This window comes from Gossypium arboreum, chromosome 6 (assembly GCF_025698485.1).
Source record: "Gossypium arboreum isolate Shixiya-1 chromosome 6, ASM2569848v2, whole genome shotgun sequence".
In the NCBI taxonomy this organism is placed as follows: Eukaryota; Viridiplantae; Streptophyta; class Magnoliopsida; order Malvales; family Malvaceae; genus Gossypium; species Gossypium arboreum.
The window spans coordinates 1,162,819-1,183,531 of NC_069075.1; the positions used below are offsets into that span (position 1 = coordinate 1,162,819).

General features: G+C 29.6%; 3 protein-coding genes across 3 annotated transcripts; 2 read left to right on the plus strand and 1 right to left on the minus strand.

The window, feature by feature from the left end:
* Positions 1-2,655: 2,655 nt before the first annotated feature.
* On the plus strand, positions 2,656-3,410 carry LOC108458756 (solanesyl diphosphate synthase 3, chloroplastic/mitochondrial-like). Its single transcript, XM_017758155.1, has 4 exons — positions 2,656-2,710; positions 2,858-2,925; positions 3,049-3,147; positions 3,231-3,410. The coding sequence occupies exons 1-4, from the start codon at positions 2,656-2,658 to the stop codon at positions 3,408-3,410; spliced, it is 402 nt and encodes a 133-aa protein (XP_017613644.1).
* Positions 3,411-3,422: 12 nt separating this feature from the next.
* On the minus strand, positions 3,423-7,975 carry LOC108459430 (uncharacterized). Its single transcript, XM_053029782.1, has 5 exons — positions 7,332-7,975; positions 5,627-6,206; positions 5,389-5,499; positions 4,745-4,921; positions 3,423-3,794 (listed from the first exon to the last, which is right to left on the minus strand). Exons 1-5 carry the CDS (start codon positions 7,802-7,804, stop codon positions 3,651-3,653), a joined length of 1,485 nt encoding a protein of 494 aa, XP_052885742.1. The 5' UTR covers positions 7,805-7,975; the 3' UTR covers positions 3,423-3,650.
* Positions 7,976-15,553: 7,578 nt separating this feature from the next.
* LOC108459554 (putative hydrolase C777.06c) lies at positions 15,554-19,539 on the plus strand. The gene is made up of 10 exons (XM_017758941.2): positions 15,554-15,881; positions 16,057-16,192; positions 16,420-16,547; positions 16,814-16,961; positions 17,042-17,147; positions 17,677-17,735; positions 18,283-18,318; positions 18,426-18,535; positions 18,657-18,718; positions 19,224-19,539. Exons 1-9 carry the CDS (start codon positions 15,673-15,675, stop codon positions 18,712-18,714), a joined length of 990 nt encoding a protein of 329 aa, XP_017614430.1. The 5' UTR covers positions 15,554-15,672; the 3' UTR covers positions 18,715-18,718; positions 19,224-19,539.
* The last annotated feature ends 1,174 nt before the right edge of the window (positions 19,540-20,713 follow it).

The window sequence follows — 20,713 nt, forward strand, 5'->3', positions numbered from 1 at the left end:
TTTGGTCTAATTTAATCAGTTCACAGTGATTCATAAATCAATTGATTTTATACTATTTAATTGATTTGATTTAGGCAACACCTAATTTAGGGATCGGTGAAATGTTCAAATTGATCAAATAGTTAGTATCGAAAATTATTTGATTAGGTCAAATTTTAATTAATCTAATAGAAGACTTGTGACATATTATTAAAATTTTTATTTAAATCTTAATGATATTTCAACCTTTTAACCTGTTAGTTTATATCATTATTTAAATTATGGATATGGTAGATTTGAATATTTACAGATATCTAATTTGTGTTTTTACACATTTGATTATTATGGATTTGGATAATATTTAGATTTGTATTATAAAATTATTATTCGTCGTGAATTTAAAGCGGATATGAATAGATATATTAGATATCCATTATTTGAATTCGTAGATCTTATTAAGATAACATATATAGATTTGGATTTAGATTTAGATAATATGAATTCACTCGTTAGAATGATTATAAATTTGATTTTGTATTTAAAAATAATTAGCATAATGATAAATTTAGTTCTCAACGTTTACATTTCGTCAATTTGGCCTTTATTATTTTTTTGAACTAGATTTGGCCATTAATTTTTCAAAAAGTATCAATTTGCTTATCTTCAATGAAAATAATAACTAAAATATTAATTTTTAACGAAATTGGCGTGACAACCTACGTGGTAGTCCATATGACATTATTTATCTTATATGACACGCCAATAAATAATTTAAAATTATTAAAAAAATCAAAACTCAAAAAGATTATAAAAAAGTTCATAGAAGTTTTAAAAAAATTAGCATGAAATATATGTGAATTGCCCATGCCGGCTACTATTTTTAAAAATTGAACATTTTAGTCAATATTTCCTTAAAAAAATTAATTTGACTCTTTTTCAAAAGTTTGATGGTTAAAATTTGACTCTTTCCAAAATATTAATGGCTAGATTTAGCTCAAAAATAATAAGGACTAAATTGAAAAAAATATGTAAACATTAAAGACTAAATTTGACATTATGCCAAACTAAATTTATCGGATTTAAATTTGGATCTGGATATCTAAAATGATTAGAAACTTTGAAATAATTTTTTTTTTGCAAATTTAGATATATGATGAATAATACATTTATTTCAATTTAAATAATAATACTTGGATAATTTATCGATAATAAACTGATTCAAAATTTTAAGCAATGAGTGATGCATGAATCCAATCTTGATTTTGTATAATTTTATACGTAAAATAATTATATTTATGTATTTATTTAAATATATATAATTGAGGAAAAGAAACTCATGTTCTCACGCCTACAACATAATACTCTTGCCATCAAGCTAAAAGGTTGTTGGCACAGACAAATTACATCATATCAAATTTCATGTATCAAAATACACATTAAATTTAAATTCATGTATAATTTTGAAATTTGACTATAACTCCATCCACCAATATTGTTACTATTAAATAAAATTATTTAAATATAAATACACACTTTATTTATATTTTATTCTTATATAAGTAGAAACAAAATATTCTATTTTTTTAAATCCCAAAAAATACATAAAATCCTATTATTATCCCATAAAAATATGCTTTGATATAAAAAAATAGAAAAAACTCACATGCCTTTGTTTTCTATTGAATGTAAATTAACAACCAATTTATTTTTAGTATTTTTCCTTACAATCCTTTCCTATATAAACTCTAAATCAATCTTCAATTACTCCCCCAAAAAAATTCCCAAAAATATTTTATATTTTTTAAAATGATGAAAAGAGTGAGAATAAAGAAACAGATGAATTGGGTCGAAATGGCACACGCGCGTCTCATATCTCCGAAAAGATCCCCAAGTTGTTCAAAGCTAGAGACAATTTTAGAAGAAGGGTGTTATGAAAAAGGCCATGAAATTTGGATCTCAAACAAGATTTTCCTTGTTCTTCCTTTGCTCATTTCCATGGTGTTTTTGTTTCTTGTAATGCAAAGAACTCTCAATTTTTAGTATCATTGAAGAAAAAAAAAATTGAAATTTTAATGGGAATTTTTTTGGGGAAAGATTTTAAAGGGTTTTTTTTTTTTTTTTCTTCTTCTTCTTGTTTTGAGCTAAGCATGGAAATTGAATACAATTTTATATAACATTTGTAATTGTGAGAAATTTGTGTGAGATTTTGGTCCCTAATTCTTTTGGAATATTGTTTCAATTTTCTTTTATCATGGCTTATTATATCAATACAAATTCTATACCTTTCTTAATCTAATGTTTATGAGTACTCTATGTTTTAAAGGGTATTTACTTGACAAAAATGGTTAATATTTGTTAGTCCCTGTGTTTCTATTTAATTTGAGATTTAGTCCTGCACTTTAAAAATTAAATTTTTTATTTTTCAATTTAAAACCTTATTTTAATTATTATCATGGTTGGTAATTTCCATTAAAATTTGTTAATTTAATATGTTTATTTTTCATCAAATCATATGAAATATTATGTGAGGGAATCCTAATTAACAGATTTTGATAAAAAACTTGCAATTTTTAGATTAAGATTTTAAAATAAAAATAGGAAGATTTAATTTCTAACTTTTTCTTAAAATATATTTTAACCAGAAAGTAAAATGATTTCTCCAACAGTTGCAAAGCAATGGCCCTCTTATCCCATCATACACTCGAAGTTGCAATGTCGGGTTTCGAATACGGCAAGAATTTGGTTTGTAAATTTCGTAAAATGCCATCTCGAGTTTTATGGCATGTCCAACACATATTTGGATACGGTCTCTAAATACTCACCTAAGTTCAAGGAACATAGTTCGTGTTTTACCGTGTATTGGTATATCAATTCGTAGACGATGTTCTCGATTTCACAGGCACATCAGCTTCCCTGGGAAAGGGTTCTTTATCTGATATACGGCAGGTAATTCATCGTGACCTGCTTCTACATCTGTATCCGACATATATTAGGACATACTCCTCGTTTTCTTGTAAGTATCCGGTTCCAGCATATATTCAGACACAGGTATACAAATGTTTTTTACAGGGAGTTGTAACTGCTCCAATATTATTTGCTATGGAAGAGTTTCCTCGGTTAAAATCGGTGATTCAGCAGGGTTTTGACAATCCTGCTAATGTTGATACCGTAAGTTTGAATATGCAACCCCGATGCTACTTCAATCGAACCGGTGAATATGCATTTCAATTCACCAAATTTTACGGTTGCAGGCTCTAGAGTACCTATGGAAGAATCGTGGAATACAGAGGTCGAAAGAGCTAGCAATAAAGCATGCTAATCTTGTTGCAGCAGCCATTGATTCTTTGCCCGAAAGTAGCAACATCGACGTAACAAAGTCGAGACAAGCACTTATTAATCTCACTCGAATACTCGTCACTAGGAACAAATGAGAGAAAAACTGATTCCCAGGTTTCAATCGGTAAAGTGTTCGTATCTCACATCAGTTTAGATTCTGTACATTACTTGTGTTCTAAGTTAGATGCTTAAACCTGATTTTGTCACTTTGAAAAACATTAAACAAACATACAACATTCTTTATATATCCATAAGATTTATACAACATTCTAACTGCAATTTTTCTTACAATATACATAAGATTTGTCTGCAAATCGCCATGTTTTTTTTGTCTTTTAAGCTTTTAACACGGCCCTTATTCCTTCGACTCCGTGGACTCCTTGTTTGTTCCAAGCTTCCCAAAAAGATTCCAAAATTCCTTGCATTTTTGTTGACTTGTTGAAGAAGACATCTTGGGAGATGAATGCACTCCATGCATCCTATTCATATACACCGTCTTTTATTAAACCTTTTGATTTAGAGTATAAAGTTTAAAAATGAAACTCCAACTCTAAACCTCAAGAACATTAGTTTATAAGACCGAAGAGCTTTAATCGAATATCTAACGGAGCTGGTAAGCAACCTAGCTCAAATCCCGACCTCAAAGCTAGTTCATAAGATGTGAAGTAATTTGTAGCTTAAACATCCCAAGATGGAAAGTACAGGGTTTAGAGTTTAGGAACTTATCTCTAATATCAGGTCAAACTCTAACCTGACCTTAAAGACAACCCGAAGACGAAAGAATTTAGGGTTTATAATTTAAGGAACTTAGCTTATATGAGATGGAGAATTTAATAGGGTGCATAAGTTATACTCGATGCGAATCTTGCCCTATTTGTATCTCTGCAAACTTTTTTCTTGTTGCAAAAGAAACTAAAGTAGTTCAGTATCTTGCTAGTGGGCATATAACATGATGGTTCCTGTACTGTTTTTACTTTAAAACCGATACGGTACCATGTTCGATAAAAGTTTACTTGGACGATGGAAAAGGCCTTCTCTGCTACATATTGGTGCAAACTCTAACCCGACCTTAAAGACAACTTGAAGACGAGAGAATCTAGTGTTTATGATTTACAGAACCTAGTTTAATATCGAGTTAAACAGAAATTAAAACCGTAAAACCTCAAAAGTTAATTATAAGGCGGAGAAGTTATTAGGGCAGTGTATAAGTTATACTCGGTGTGAATCTTGCCCTGTTTGTATTACCGCAAACCTTTTACTTGTTGCAGAAGAAACTAAAGTAGTTTGGTGTCATGCTAGTGGGCTTATAACCATTACGAAAGCAAAAGATCTTCGATAGAAGTTTACTTGGTGGATGGAAAAGGCCTTGGGTTTAAGGTAGAACCGATACATTACCAAACCATTATGGAAAGATAAGGATGTTTCTTACCTGGAGGATGGAAAAGGCCTTCTCTGCTACATATTTTTGTGATAATGTTGCACCTCTTTGTTGCAGTTTGTCTGGGTGAAGACATAGCCTTGCTTTTTGATAAGCTTTTTTCACTTGTGAGCTTTCTGCAAGGCTTGTGAGATCTATCATGTGCCAACCACTATTTTCCCATAGAATCTGTAATTCATATACATACACATATATAGATAGATAAAAATGAATTAATAATCCATTCTATATCATCCTGTAAATCAATGAAATCCTTAAAAATAATGGGAAACTGTCGAGGGATTTTGACCTCTCGGGGAGAAGTCTTTGATCTGTCATCTGTCGAGATTGGCTGATGAACCTCTTAGCAAGCCTGGTATTGAGTCAGGAGTGTCTATACTTGATTTTATCCCCGAGTTTTGTCTTCCGTGTCTGCCGAGAACCTCGTTGGGTTCACATAGGGGAAGTGTTTTTACCTACCATACTAAGGACATGGGTTCAAATCCCACCAAATTGTGAATTTGCATGGTGGGTGAAGCCACTCCCCCGCTTTGAACCCGGCGAGGTTAGACACTTCGAGCCCAATACTGGATTTGTTGAGGTCAAAATCCCCTCAACAGAAACCAAAAGCTGGGTTAATAATAATAATATCTTACATTATGAAGTGTTGAAAGGAGCATTCGGATGTTATTTTCATTGCCAGATGACCAATGCTTCACATCTTGGTCTTTTTCTTCTTCGGCTTTCGGTTTTCTCGGTTTTTCTTCCTGCAGAGATTTAAGAACTAGAATTTACTTGTTCGTGTCTTAAGAGAGTTCGTAGATGATCATAACCCGGAAAAATCATAATAAATTTAAAAAAAAAAAAGGATAGAAAAGCAAAAGATTAGTTTACCAATGGAGATTGCATTGTTTGATCATTTTCATGTTCTCTTTGGGTATTGTTGTATCTCTCTTTTGCCCAAGCAATGGCTTCATCAATTGAAACTGCTTCTTCACTGCTACTTTGTCTAAAATCAGAGTTTATCTCAATAACATAAGAACTCATTCCGTCTTCGTCATCCTCGTCATCATCGTATTCATCTTCTGAGAACGGATTAGTCTGGACTCTGGCTATGGTCTCAGGTTCTTGATTAAAACATGAAGACAGAGACGAAGGGGAGTTGAACTCCGAATCATCGGCCAATGATATTTTGATGCTTGAAAAAGAATGGGGTTCCAAACTAATGGTTTCCGGGGAAGAAGTACGCTTGTTGAAACGATAAAGCGATGAGCTTTTCATCGGATTATCAATACGGTTTTCGTTTTCCAAGTGAAGATTTCCATTATAAAACGAAGCAGTGCTTGGAAATGGAGGTATCTGTTGTTGTTGTTTTGATGGTTCTTGATTTGTCACCATTGTTGCCGAGTTCCATCTGCGTGGAGTTATATCACGTAAGATTACAGCATTCAACAAATTCAAAACGACGGCGTTTTAAAGAATTTTATTGTGGTTAAAATATGGCATAGATCCTGCACTCTTCACAAAATTAAATTAATTTTTTTACTTAATATATAGAAAATATTAAATTAATTTTATTTTATTAAAAATTAAAATAAATTACTATTTTTTAAAAATGAGATATTTAAATTACTACAATTTTCTTTCATCCAAAACTAATCGAAATAATATAAAATATTATATTAATAAGATTAAAATTAAAAGACTAATAATCTTTTAAAACCAATATTTACTTTTATCAAATAATATAATTATATTTTATACTTATGTTTATTATTTTATCAAATATTTTTAATATAAATTCAGTAATTATTAAATTTAACAATAAATTAAATTTTAGTTTATCAAACACACCCTTAGTTCATGTAACTATGGGTCTTGATCTCATTAAAATTTAAATTATCTTAAATTTTAACCTCAAAATTTTATAATTTGAAAATTCCGAATTTGTTCTTTTCTATGTGGGCGACACTAGAAGGAAGCAGGTAATGGTATTGGCCTCCTCAAAATGAAAAATCACACTTTAGGCCCTTTAAAAATAATAAAGTGTTAAGGTAATTTAATGGTAAAAAAAAATATTTTGTCCTTGTTTAGATTTAAAATTAAATTTTGACCCTCTAAAATGAATCGTTAATCCCTCAATAAATTGTAAAATTTTATGTTTATATAATGATACAATTGTATTTTTAACTCTTTTAGCAATCTATAATCTAAATTCACCTCTTTAAGGAAGTCTAAAATTTTTTAGAGGGGTTGAAATTAAATTATAATTTTTTAAGAGAGTGAAAATGTAATTTTTCTATTATAACCTTATAACTTTATAATTGTTAAAAGGACTGAATCACAACTTTATATCATTTTACGGGAGTTAAAATATAATTTTATCATATATTAACTAAAAAGCATGTAAGATACTCAAAAAGACAGTGTTTTGGTGTTTTATGATATTTGCTTTCCTACCCCTAATTTCATCTTAAAATAAGACTCGAGTCAGGGTTATAAACGTCAACTCAACAAGACAGTAAAAAAACGGCTGAAACTTTAGAAAACGGTTAACAAAAGACGTTTTTGTTTAAAAGCTAAAAGCCGACTGATTTACGTGTGCTTTGGCGCAAAATACGACGACAGTCCGATATCATCACCGTCCGGTCGACGGAGGCAGCTCATTTCCTCCCAACTCATCACCGAAGATGAATCCGACTCGGTTCGTTCCCAGCTAGATCGCCGGAGATCATCATCTGACCCGAAAATGTCAGTGGAGAACAACCCTTCCACTTTGGCCGGAATCCTAAACGCCGGCAAACTCCTCCCACCCTTAATCGAATAACACGAACTGAAATCCAATGGCCCGAAAGCATCATCGTAAAACGACGCCGATTGGGTTAAATCATCAGTGAACTTCCTGCAAAGCACACTCCGCGGTGGACCACCGAAGACGTCGGAGAAATCATGATCATCAGCCATGAAAATGGCGGCGTTTTTGTGAAAAAAACCAGTGTTTTCCATGGGTTTTCGATGTGGGAAATTTTGGGTTATTGAGACTCCAACGCACATTCGCCAATACTCTTCCATTTAACTCGTAAAATTAATCAAATTCTATGGCTTCGAGTTCTGGGTTTTTTGCGAAGAGGAAAGATTTACTTAGAGATTTTTGGGGAAAAAAAAGGGAATTTAGGGTTCTTTTTCTTGTTGGGGTAATTGAAATTATAAGCTTTAAAGGGATTTTATGAATGATGTGGATGAAGAAGACGATGAGAGGTATATATATATATGGGACCGGAGCATTGATCACGTCATGCACCATCAACGCGGACATATGCAAGCTCGCGTGGAAAAGTCTTTGTTTCCTTTTGGTTAACATTTAAAAATGTAAAATTATGCTATTAGACCCTGTACCTTACATAAGATAAATTATACTGAGGTCACTAAACTATTAGTAAGTTTACGTTTTGGTCACTAAATTTCAAAAAGTTACAAAATGATCACTGAACAATTCAAAAATTTTCATTTAAGTCTCTAGGCTGTTAAAATGGCTATTGTATGGCCTTTTCTATTTGCACCGCCTGCACCAAATTGAAAATTCTCATTTCCTTTCTCTTCTATAGTTCAGTTTTTTTTTATGAAACAACTTTGAACATCATGAATCTGCAAACTAAAATCCAAACAACTTTTTTATCCGATCTCCAACAGTAATTGTTAGATCAACTTGAATTTAAGGTATGTTCTTCAACTCATCAATGGGTATTGATTTACTATATCGATCGTCAAATCGTTGTTTGGAGCTCACTAGTCGTACTTTTTTTCTTAAATAAAAAAACTTTTGAATAGTTAAGTGCCTATTTTGTAACTTTTTTAAGTTGAGTGACCAAAATATAAATAACTTAGTGAGATTGGGTGTAGTTTACCCCTTTATGTAAGTTATCGATTTAATATATGTATTTTAATTTAATCAATTTTAGTCCATGTACTTCTTGAATTGGGTCATTTCAGTTTTTGTCCTTTTTTTGAATTTTGATTTAGTATTGACTAAACGGCAACAATTAAATCTGTTTGTTTAAATTCTCCTATTAGTTTTGTATTATGCATAAAGTTAGATTCTGTCCATTTTCTCCACTTGAATCATTCTTAGTCACTATATTTTTTGAATTTCAAAACTTCAATCTTAATGTAAACGATATTATATCAGCGATAATATGCTTGTCGTATCAAATTTTGAAAATAACATAACTTAAATTAATAAAGTCAATAGCTACCATTTGGTTAGGACTAAAATTTTGAAAGTCTAGCAATACAATACCTATAGCCCTCCTCAACTCATAAATAAGAGGATAATGCGTTTCAACACACTCAAACTTACGTCCCCCTGTATTAACAATAATACCTATGCCAATCGAACTAATATTCAATCGATTTCCTACATATAATTTTAAATATTTTATCAATTTAAACCTAAAATATCTAAAATACTAATTTTGAAATGTATTTAATCCTTATTATCTTTTCACTTTTCAAGAAAAAGAATCTGCTTTTATTATTCTGGAAAAGTGTCACATGTTAGTTGTTTTAGACTCCCAAAATGCCAAAGATATTTAGACAAATATATATATATATATATATATATATATATATATATATATTTATGTTTAATTATTATTATTTTTAAGCAAATTTATTATACGCTCTGATTATATTAATTATTTTTATATAATACTTAGAACTATATATAGTCTTTCTTAACTCATAAATAGGAGCATAATATACTTCAAAGGTACTTAAATATACGTCATTATGTATTGACAACAATATCCATGCCAATCGAGCTAAGACTTAATCGACATTTAAGTTTAATTATTTTATATTTATCTAATTTTTGATAAATTAATAATTTATATTATGTAAATTTAAAAAAAAAGTTCTTATATTTTTCTTATATTTATATATATCATAATTTTTTTTTTTTTTTTGTTAATTATATCATGTCTAACTCATTTGGAATGGTAGCTAGCAAGGAAAGTGCATGACAGACCACAATTTCCTCGCAAAAATTATTTGTGGGACAAAAAAGAACATAAAACTTTCATGAATTCCACCCTACATCCTTAAATTACAACCTTTATTTTAAATTGGTTCCCAAACTTTGAAACATTCTAATTACATAATTATGATCCTTTCGTTACTAAATTAATTAATTTAACCCTTAAATGAGATGTAAAATTTTATATAACATAGTTTAAAATGAAAATTTTGAAAGAAAAGTGAACGTTACTGCAATAACTTTTAAAAGTAAAAACTAAAAATAAAGTAAAATCGAAAAAAGAAGATGAAAGAATGAGTGATAAAGCTTTTGTAAAAGTTTCGAAAACTTTAAAACCAAGATCTTTACAACGTGCAACTTTTAGTAATGAAATGACCTTATTGACATAACCTCGATAATTTGGAGATGTAGTTAGAATGTTTTAAAGTTTAGAGATTAGTTTAGAATGCAGGTTATAATTTAGGGATGTATGGTGCAATTAATTAAAAAATTATGAAAATTTTGAATAATCCAATTTAAATAAAGATGACAAAATTCTCAAAAAGAGCAGACAAGACATGCTGTATCGTGAAGCTTTTTGCCTCAAAAACCATAAAACTTTTAAAAAATCGTTTTCGTCCTCGTCTTCGTCGATATTTGAAAACAAAAATTAGTTGCTAAAAAGTGTTAATCAATGAGGGCTTTTTAGAAAAAATTTAGATATAATAATCCAAATATGAATATTTCTTAATATTTTTGAATAATCCAATTTACTAACCAACAATTATTCATTGGTTACTTTTCAATATATTCAATATAGTCCAAAACATATTGGCCAATGTCAAAATGTGGTGGGGGGGGGATTGAAAAACTTATAATACCTACGTTGAAAGTTCGTAAAAATATTTTAAGAAAAATGAAAAGTTCAAATATTATAAACTAGCAAACCCTGTAATGTCATTAAATTATTAGTAAGTTTACGTAAAGTTACAAAATGATCATTAAACTGTTCGAAAGTTTTCATTTAAGTTTCTGACCTATTCGAACGCTTTTATTTAACAACATATGTCAGGTCTAAGTCGACCTGACCTTTAGTGTTGGAGATCATAGAAGAAAGTTGTTTCATAAGAAAAAAATAAATTATAGAAGAGAAGAAGAATGGGAGCTTAATAGAGAATGTCATACATCAACGATTTTAATAGTTCAGGGACTTAATTTTTTTGAAATTGAATAAACAAAACGTAAATTTATTAATAGTTCGAACTTAAGATGTAAATTCCAAATAATTGTTATTACAACGATCAGGAGGATTTGAATTCGATCACGTTTAAACGTATTTTTCTTTCGACTTAAAAATTGGAAGAGGTTATGAAAAATAATATCTCTATTTTTTAAGATAAAAATAATATCTTTACTTTTTTTCTTAGTTTAAATCAAGATATTTTAATTAAAAAAAACCAAAAACTTCAAAATCAAAAACATAGACAATGGACCTTATTGAACGGAACTTTATATGAATCAAGGGGATCAGATTGATCTTTTTGTACCTAAGTGAGTAAATTTTGAGTTGAATTTAAAAATTTGATTTAGTTTGATTTAATTATAATGGAACGATATGAACAAATGATTTAAAGTGATCAAAACTCGAAATGATTCAAACCCATTGTAACCGATCTAAAAAACTTGAACTTGATCAAACCCAAATAATGTAAACCCGAAATGACTTATATTTGAAATTGACTCGCACAAAAATTACTCAAAAATTTTAAAATCTAAATTGACACAATCTAAATTGACATGATTCAATCCAAGGTTTTTAATGCCGGATTAATAACCATCTCTTCACCAGTTTAATAAATTATTAGAAAATTTATAAAAATAATAAAAAAATCAATTCAACCCTCGATTTAATTTATCCATGCCTCTTCTCGAATTAACTAATTTAATATTCTTCTTCAGCGATCAATTTTTAATTTTATTGGTCGTTCCGCTCCAATTTAAATAATGTTGGGGGTGACATGGTTTGAATCATTGTAGAAATCCCCCGTTTTAAATGATCCAAGTCTCCAATTTAGGACATTATATGATGGGATTGCTTTGTCTTGAAAAAGTTCTAGGAAAAAGAAGACAAAAGAGTGCAGTTTAGTCCTTTCTGGATCCAACACCGTCATTTCATTTATGTTCCCACCTTTGGTTATTTCTCAATACTAATTTCCAAGACATCATCTAAAATATCTCACATACCTACATATAAAATAATAATAAATTTAACCCTTAATATTTTTATCTTTTATCAATTTGATCCTTATTAGTTTTGTTTTAAACTAAATTTAGTTATTAATTTTTCAAAAATTGTCAAGTAGCTTTCTCTTAACGAAAATGTTCATAAAAACATTAAATTTTTAACGATGTTGGCATGGTTGTCAAGTATACTATATACATAAGTAGACTTATCCAAAAATCGAGTTTGATAGATGTCATTAGTTTGATTAGGACTTTGGTCAAGTTCGGTTCAATACGGATTTAGATAAAAGTTTCGATTAGAGTGCAATATGCATTATCATTGCATCCAACACTTGCTAGTCTAGACCTTGAGGTGCCAACAAAGATCTCTTATAATTGTTAGCTTTTCTAATAGTTTACTAACTGATTGATGCCTGATTGACTCGTGATACTAAAGTTTTAAGTAGGGTTAAAATATGTCATAAGTCAATGTATTTTTTGAAAATTTGGAATTTAGTCCTACTACTTTTCATATTTCAAAATTCAGGTCCAACTGTTAACATTTTTAATTTTTTATTAAATTCAAGTTAATTACAACGCTATTTTTTAATTACATTGCTACTAAGTGAGTTTTTTTATTATTATTTTAAAATGTCATACAAAAATTTAATAGTATTACTAGTTAGACTTAAATTTAGAAATCTAAAAATAGAATTAAATTTCTGAAAATAAAGATATTAAAAGGTTCCAACATAAGATACCCTTTTTCATAAATATCCAAATTGATTTGATAAAAGCAAAAACAAGCAAGTTGGAATAAGCCTTGGAATTGTCGTAAGACACTGGGCTCCTCCACCATAATCTTTTTATATGTTTCCCTTTAATGTTGGAGATGCATTGAATGAGTAGTTGCAACTTGCAAACTTGATGCTTTATGCACCTTTTTTTTATTTATTTAAGTATTACAGTTATTGTCAGTTTGTCTCTCTTTGTTTTTGAGATTGTTCTGCAGACATAACATTTATGCATTAGTTTGTAGTGATTTATTTATTATTTGTATTATATGTCATGTCTTTATATTCTTTTTGTTCTTGGTTACTATTAATAATAGTATTTTATTCGAAAAAATATCCGATATTTGAAGTGTTATGTCTTATTATTATAATAAGACAACTTTACCAATAAGTGGTTGGAAGAAGTGAAATTGAACTTTTTCCTTAGGTATTTAGACCAAGTTTGAATTTCGAAGTCGACATTGTTTGGAAGGCTTTATTTAAATAGCACTTTGAGTTTAAATAGTACTAGGCTCAATCGTAAAATAGATGAGGATATCTATAGTTATATCAATGATACTTTTGTTTCAACTATTTTCTCATTCAAGAAATGAAAATCAAGTAACGATGAATGTGCATGATTAAATATTTTTTCTTTACCATATATAGGTCTATCTCTATGAAAATTAGGTAAATAATACTGCTCTCTTCAATACGGTCCAGGGAACCCTTTCATTTGGGGATATCCGGAATCAACAATAAAATATTTTCTTACATGTCGTAAGATGATAATTATTCATTTAAAGAAATTATATTTTTTATAAATAAATAAATGAATGAAACAATTTACCATCTAGTTGGTGTGGAAATTTAAGTCTTGGATCTCAAATTGCATCAAAGAGTCATAGCTAAGAACAAAAAAAAAATCAAAATTGCATGCATTCTAGAAGTTCGGTATTAGATATTTTGGTATGAACTTGGGAATTTTGATGTAAGCTTGGAGCTTGAAAATTTTGGTGCGAGCTTAGAGCTCACCCTAGAATTTCTCCGAGTAAGATATTTTAAATGATTTATCTTTTTCTAAAAAAAAAAAATCATCCTTTGCATCAAAATTTTCAAAATTTACCAAAATTTTCAATCTCATACCTTTAGCAACTTGCTCTGCAATTTTTTTTATTAAAACAGAGGTTTAAAAAATGGCTTAACAATGGTTGATATTTTGCAGATACACCCCAAAGCTATGCTTGAATAAAGGCTTACATTACTTCACTTTACATTTGAGTAGATAAGAGTAAATTAATAAGGGTAAAATTATATTTTTCACCCCCAAACAACCAAAGCCAACAAGCACTGCATTTGATACCAACTTCTCCATTTGGATCAATTAGCACTTCTTGAGAGTGCTTTTAGTTGAAAAAGCAATCTGTTTGGGATTGCTTCAGTTATCTAAAAGTGCTTTTGCACTTCTAAAAGCATTCCTGAACAAACCCTTAGTATTCTTGAAAGGTCAATCCCTTTTCATTATTCTTGAAAGTATTTATAGGCAGGGTTCTCATAAGGTTTCCATGTAAGATGGTGTTCTATCATTACGAAGCGCATAGGGAGATATCTTCGACTAGACAAAGATATCTGGGGCAAGACAGATCCTGTCATTCATTTTAACTTGATGAGATAAAACAATTGAACCCATATGATATTGGTGACCAACATTTTTATGCTTCAGATGAAGATTAAGTCATTTGAAGTCTGAATGGTCATCCTAAAATAATAAACTCACAGGTGACCTCCTAACTTGTTGACAACAGACTTACTGTCCAAATATTTTTTTAACTTGCCACATATATTGACAAAGAAGACTCTAGCCACATTTGCCAAAAAAAAAGCACTAAGAATAAAGACAAATGAAATAGGAAATACTTAGAATTGGTTGGTTATTAACTTCCTATGTGATCATTACAATTACATTTATATATTTAAAATTCTACTATTGTTTCCCATCCAATACATTTTATATATTTTTATCATCAGATTTATTTCTCAAATAATATTAAATTACATTAAAACCTTTCTATCGCACGGGTATGGAAACTAGTTCACGGTTTATATCTATAAAATTCAATAAAATTTTGTAACAAAAGAAAAGTTAAAATGTGCTCTAAGTCTTGATAGTCTTCAGATATTTAAAATTTTTGTTACATCATAAAGTGAATATCTTTTAAATGCTAAATGTTACACTAGTGAATTTGATGATGAATTTTAAAAATATAAAATTAAATTTCAAATTTATAAAGAGTACATAGACTTAAAACATATTTTAACAAAATTCCAATAAATAGTTTTGTTAATAAAACAAATATTTTATCAATATTTAAAAAATCTAATTCTCTTCTAAATTTTTGAGTTAGGAAAAAGATTATATTAAACGGTGACGCAACGTCATTTGTATTTTTTTTTTAATAATGTAATGTCACATCAAGATTTCAATTTTGAATTTCAATATTTTCATTTATATTCAATCCTTTCTGGAGTTGAGTTCTATCATCTTTCTTTTAAATATTATTTTTCTTTATCTAATTTTTACGTTTTGAGTTTCAATAAAAGGATGTAATTAATTTTTTTAAAAAGAATTGAATTTTATAAAATATTTGAATTTGTCAGAAGATAATGGAACCTTTAAAAAAATATTTTCGTTTATTATTTTAAAATAGAAACATCACATCTGTCGGTAATTTGAACTTTCCGCCACGTGGCGGTAATACAAGGACCAGAGCCGTTAACAATTCGCGGGCGATATCTTCCCTATAAATACCCTTCACCTTTCGTAAAATTCCCTCTTCCTCCCCTTTACGCCAAAAAGAAATTTCCATCTTTTCTCTATTGAAGCATTGAAAATATTTCAAAAGAAAAACCAATAAAAATAAAAATAAATAATGGAGAACCAAAAGCCGCTCCAAAACGGGAATAATGTGGCCGGCGATGATCGCAGCCGAGTCGGCGATGGATCGGCGTTGATTTTCCTCGGAACAGGTTGCTCCAGTGCCGTTCCGAACGCAATGTGCTTGATCCAGCCCTCCGATCCTCCTTGTCACGTTTGTTCTCAATCCCTCTCTATCCCTCCCGAACATAACCCTAATTACAGGTTCCTTTTTTTTCGCCTTTTTTTTTGCTTAAATTTAATCGTCCATACAATTTCTCTCTCTCTCTATGTTTATCGTAGATTTGAACTTTTTCCGAGCTTTTTTTGTGCATAATTTGATATTTTTCGGGTTAGTTTCTTAAAAGATTTTGGCTTTATTTTATTTTATTTGTTTCAGGTGTAATACATCTTTGCTTATAGATTATTGTTCGACCAATGGTATGCATAATTATATTATAATTGATGTTGGGAAGACATTCAAGGAGCAAGTTTTGCGATGGTTTACTTTCCACAAGATTCCTCGAATCGATTCCGTGAGTTGAATTCCCCTTGTTTTATGTTTATTTTTTTTTTTGTAGTAACTTGGGATAACAGTTAGTATTTACGTTTGATTTTATTTTTTCTCATGTTTTTTTTATAGGATTTATAGCGAATTTGTTGATGTATATGATGGCTTTGTGCCTTTTTTTTTTACAAATATAATCTCTTCTGTACATGAATGGAATTCCAAAACTAGTACTGATTACCGTATGAACTGCAGATTGTTTTGACTCATGAACATGCTGATGCAGTTCTTGGTCTGGATGATATACGTGTTGTGCAACCACATAGTCCTACGAATGATATCGATCCCACTGCAATTTACCTAACTCAATACGCGATGGATAGGTATAATATGGGTTTTTTTATTATTCATGGGGTCATTGATCATAGCCTACAAATTGCTTGTTATGCTGATTCATTATCAAGACATCTGTTGTTTCACATGTTTTTTATAATGTGAGAGGCTACTGATTTAACGTGCTTTTAAGTAGGCTATACAAAATTGAAGCTTATTTCCCAAGCAAGCTATCAATAGCAAAAAGGATCTTTTTTGGGTTTATGATGTCTATAGCAATGTTGGATGATGTTTACTTTGTATGTCCCCTAAACAGCGTTGCTTCAAGATTTCCATATTTGGTTCAGAAGAAACTTAGAGAAGGCCAAGAAGTAAGGCGGGTGGCACAACTTGACTGGAGGGTAATTGAGGAAGACTATGACAAGCCATTTGTTGCTTCAGGATTAAAATTCATTCCTTTGCCAGTTAGTATGCTTTCTTAAGACGGTATCTAGTTTCCACCTTATCGTTTATGCCTAAGTGTTTAATCATACTTTTGATGCAGGTGATGCATGGAGAAGATTATATTTGTTTAGGTTTTCTTTTTGGTGAAAAGTCTAAAGTGGCTTATATTTCTGATGTCTCACGTTTTCCTTCAAACACAGAGTATGGTAGGTGTTGCTTTTGCTCCTTTTCTTGTTGGCGCACATGCATTTACACCTTTTATGCATTTTTTCTCCTTCTTGTGATGTTAAATGTGGTGGGGGCACTTCTATTTTCTACATGTTACTTTTAGTAGCTTGTCAATGTTAAAGTTGTAGGAATATATGTTTATTGGATTTTCCTTATGACTTAACAATTGAAGAGCCCTTCAAGCATTTGTTTTAATATTTTACTCAAACCCTTTTTTTTTTTGTCACTTGAAACATAGTGTTGTTGTCAACCTTAATGAAAGTGCTTCTCTGCACGGTTCACAAACAGGAAACCTCTTTATGACTTGACTAAAATTTCAAAAGATAAGATAGTTGTTTGGGATCATCTCATTACGCATTTACTCTGATCTCTTGATATTGAGTGCAACTTGGTGAAAAGAAAGCACATGTTTTCTCACTTTTATGATTTGTTTGTTTGTGATTTTTGTTTTCATGGTAAAATATGTTATGTCATGAATTGTGTTTGATCAGAATATTATGTTCACAGTTATTTCCAAAAGCGGCAGGGGGCAATTGGATCTTCTGATATTGGATTGTTTGTACAAGGTGTGTTACTCCCTTGCTTCTTTCTTTTTCACAGTTGTTGAATACTTCTCTTCATTTTTTCTTGTTAGTGAATTGTCTAGGAATTAGAAAAATTCAAAAAGACAATTTTAATCCATGCTGATTCTTTCATAACCTATCTGCATCTATGTATGTGCTGCTGTGCATATTATGTTCTTTCATGTTACATCACTGTGTTGTACCATAGGTTATTGTTTAACATAGTTGAAAGGCCATGTGTGGATTTGCTTTTGGGTTACAAATGGTGGCTTATTTAATTGTAAGTCTTGAAAAAGTTATCAGTATTAACTCGATTTTCAGAAACTTAAAAACTACTATTATAGAGATATAATGAATATAGAAATTAATTAAATGGTTATGAAAATTTTGAGATCTTTCCTTTGTCTGATTATCACGGATATCTTAGTAAAATTTTTTTTGATGAATGTATACTGCAATAGTAAAATTACTCTTCTGTTTTATTATTTATTGTACTTTTTAATTGTATATATCTTCTTTGAACTAATGTTTTATGTTTTCTGCATGGCAGAAAGGATCCCATAACGTTCACTTATGCTTACCTCAGGTTTGTTCTAAATTTTTCCAACAATTGATCTTCATATAAAAATTTTCCAGAAATGTTTTATGGCCAACACAAGCTGATCAATATCCCGTCTCTTTTATGTTTTCCAGACTCTTGACGCTCTAAAGCGGATATGTCCTAAACGAGCTCTATTAATTGGAATGACTCATGATTTTGATCAGCACAAAGACAATGAGGTTCTCATGGAATGGTCTGAGAGGTAAATTAGTACTTTAGAAAATCTTATGTTATACAAATTTACTGGAATTTCTCATAAGATTTAGTTAGAACAAAAGAAAAAGCCCCCGATATATGACATTATTCTTCTTAACTGTATGCAGGGAAGGAATCCATGTCCAACTTGCACGTGATGGTCTGAAGGTCCCCATAGACCTATAATTAGGTGAGCATTGTCCTTGGAAGCTCATACATGTGTGTGTACATATATATATATATATGCATGCATCCTGGTAAACTTAGCTTTCAAAGCCATGGATGTATATATACATTATTTTTGCTCAGCAGATGCATATCTACGTGTGTGTGCGTGCATATGTGCATCTGTCTCCCTGGAAGCTCTTTGCTTGTACTTTGGTTAGATCACATATCATATTTAAGTCGTAAATAAGAAAAATCTGAAAACAAATAGCTTTCTCTCTGTCTCTTGTTTATGTAGGTTTATATATATATATAGATATACATATATAGATAGATACACATGTATATATATATGCGAGTGCGTTATGGGTCCAGGTAAACTTCGCTTTCAAAGCAATGTGTGTGCATATATATCTATACATGTCTATATATAAGCATGTTTACATACATACATACATACAAGCGTCTGTATATATCTATGTAAGTCATAAAACGGCAACGGAAAACCTTGCTTTTTCTGGTTTATGCAGGTTTATAGTTACGCAATGATTTCGGAAAAAAAAAAGAAAATCATGGTTTTCTATACCACAGAGAATTTGGTGGGAGAAGAGCAGCAATTTGATTATGGTGATTTCAGTAGCTCTGGTTTTTAGAGTTTTATCATATATACATAAAATTATATAGTAAACGATATCGCTTTAACATTTTTTTTACAATTGAGAAAAGTCCAAATTTAATTGTTCCCAACTTATTATTCGATAATTTGATTAGGTAAAAACTACTGTTATTTTTCTTTGTATCACTGTTAGTGTTTTTTCCAAATAATAATTCTAGTCTTTTTATATATATATATATGGTTCAAAGGTTCTAGTCTTTCATATACCATAATGCATAATTCTAACATTTGAATTGGAATTTAAGAGATGTTATCTTGTACAGATTTTCAACTTAGAATAATTATCTTATTTCATGTCTCCATGCTATTAATAACATCTGGCAAATTCCTTCTTTCTCCTTTCATTACCATATATACAGCTATGTTAAAATATAATAATAATAATAATAATAATAATAATAATAATAATAATAATAATAATAATAATAATAATAATAATAATAATTAACTATTACAAAATAATTCTTTATACCAATTATTAATAGGACAAAATATGCAGCTATATTTGGAAAAAAGAAATTGTAAAATTACTTTTATTTAAAAATTTCAATCCATGACATAACCTTTATATTATTATTTAAAGGACTCATTATTTATTGTAAAATTATTATTTTAAATTATTTTATATAATTTTAAAAAATTTGAATCCAAAATATCGAAGTCTTTAACAACTCTATATTTCAACTAACTTATTATAAATATTTTACATAAATTTTTCACCTTGACTGTGCATTTTTTCACCTTGATCGTGGTTATCCCATCATCTAATTAATATAATTGTGATTTAGAGAATTTTATTAAGTTGTTTTTAAGTGTAATTTACATCCAATGTCACTAAATTATTAGTACATTTATGTTTTAGTCATTTAACTTCAAAAATTACAAATGATCATTGAATTATTTCAAAGTTTTCAATTAAGTCATTACACTATTAAACTAGCTATTATAGGCTCTTCTCTATTTGCATCACTTGGATAAATTGAGAGCTCTCATTCCTAATTTTTACAGTCAATTTTTAATGATACATTTTTATATCTAAAGTACGTTCTATTCGTTAATGGATATTGATCCACCATATCAATCGTCGTTTAGAGTTCGCTAGTTTTACTTTTTTTTCCTTAAAAAGCTTTACAATTAATTGACTTAAATAAAAACTTTACAATAGTTCAGTAACTTAAATAAAAATTTTCGACTAATTCAATGAATATTTTGTAACTTTATGAAGTTAATGCTTTGTTTACCATTAAGTTTGAAAAGCACTTTTGACCCCAAACTTTAATTTCAAACAAAAAAATAAATAAACAAACAACTTTTTAACCCATGAAATTACCCTTTTATCCTCCC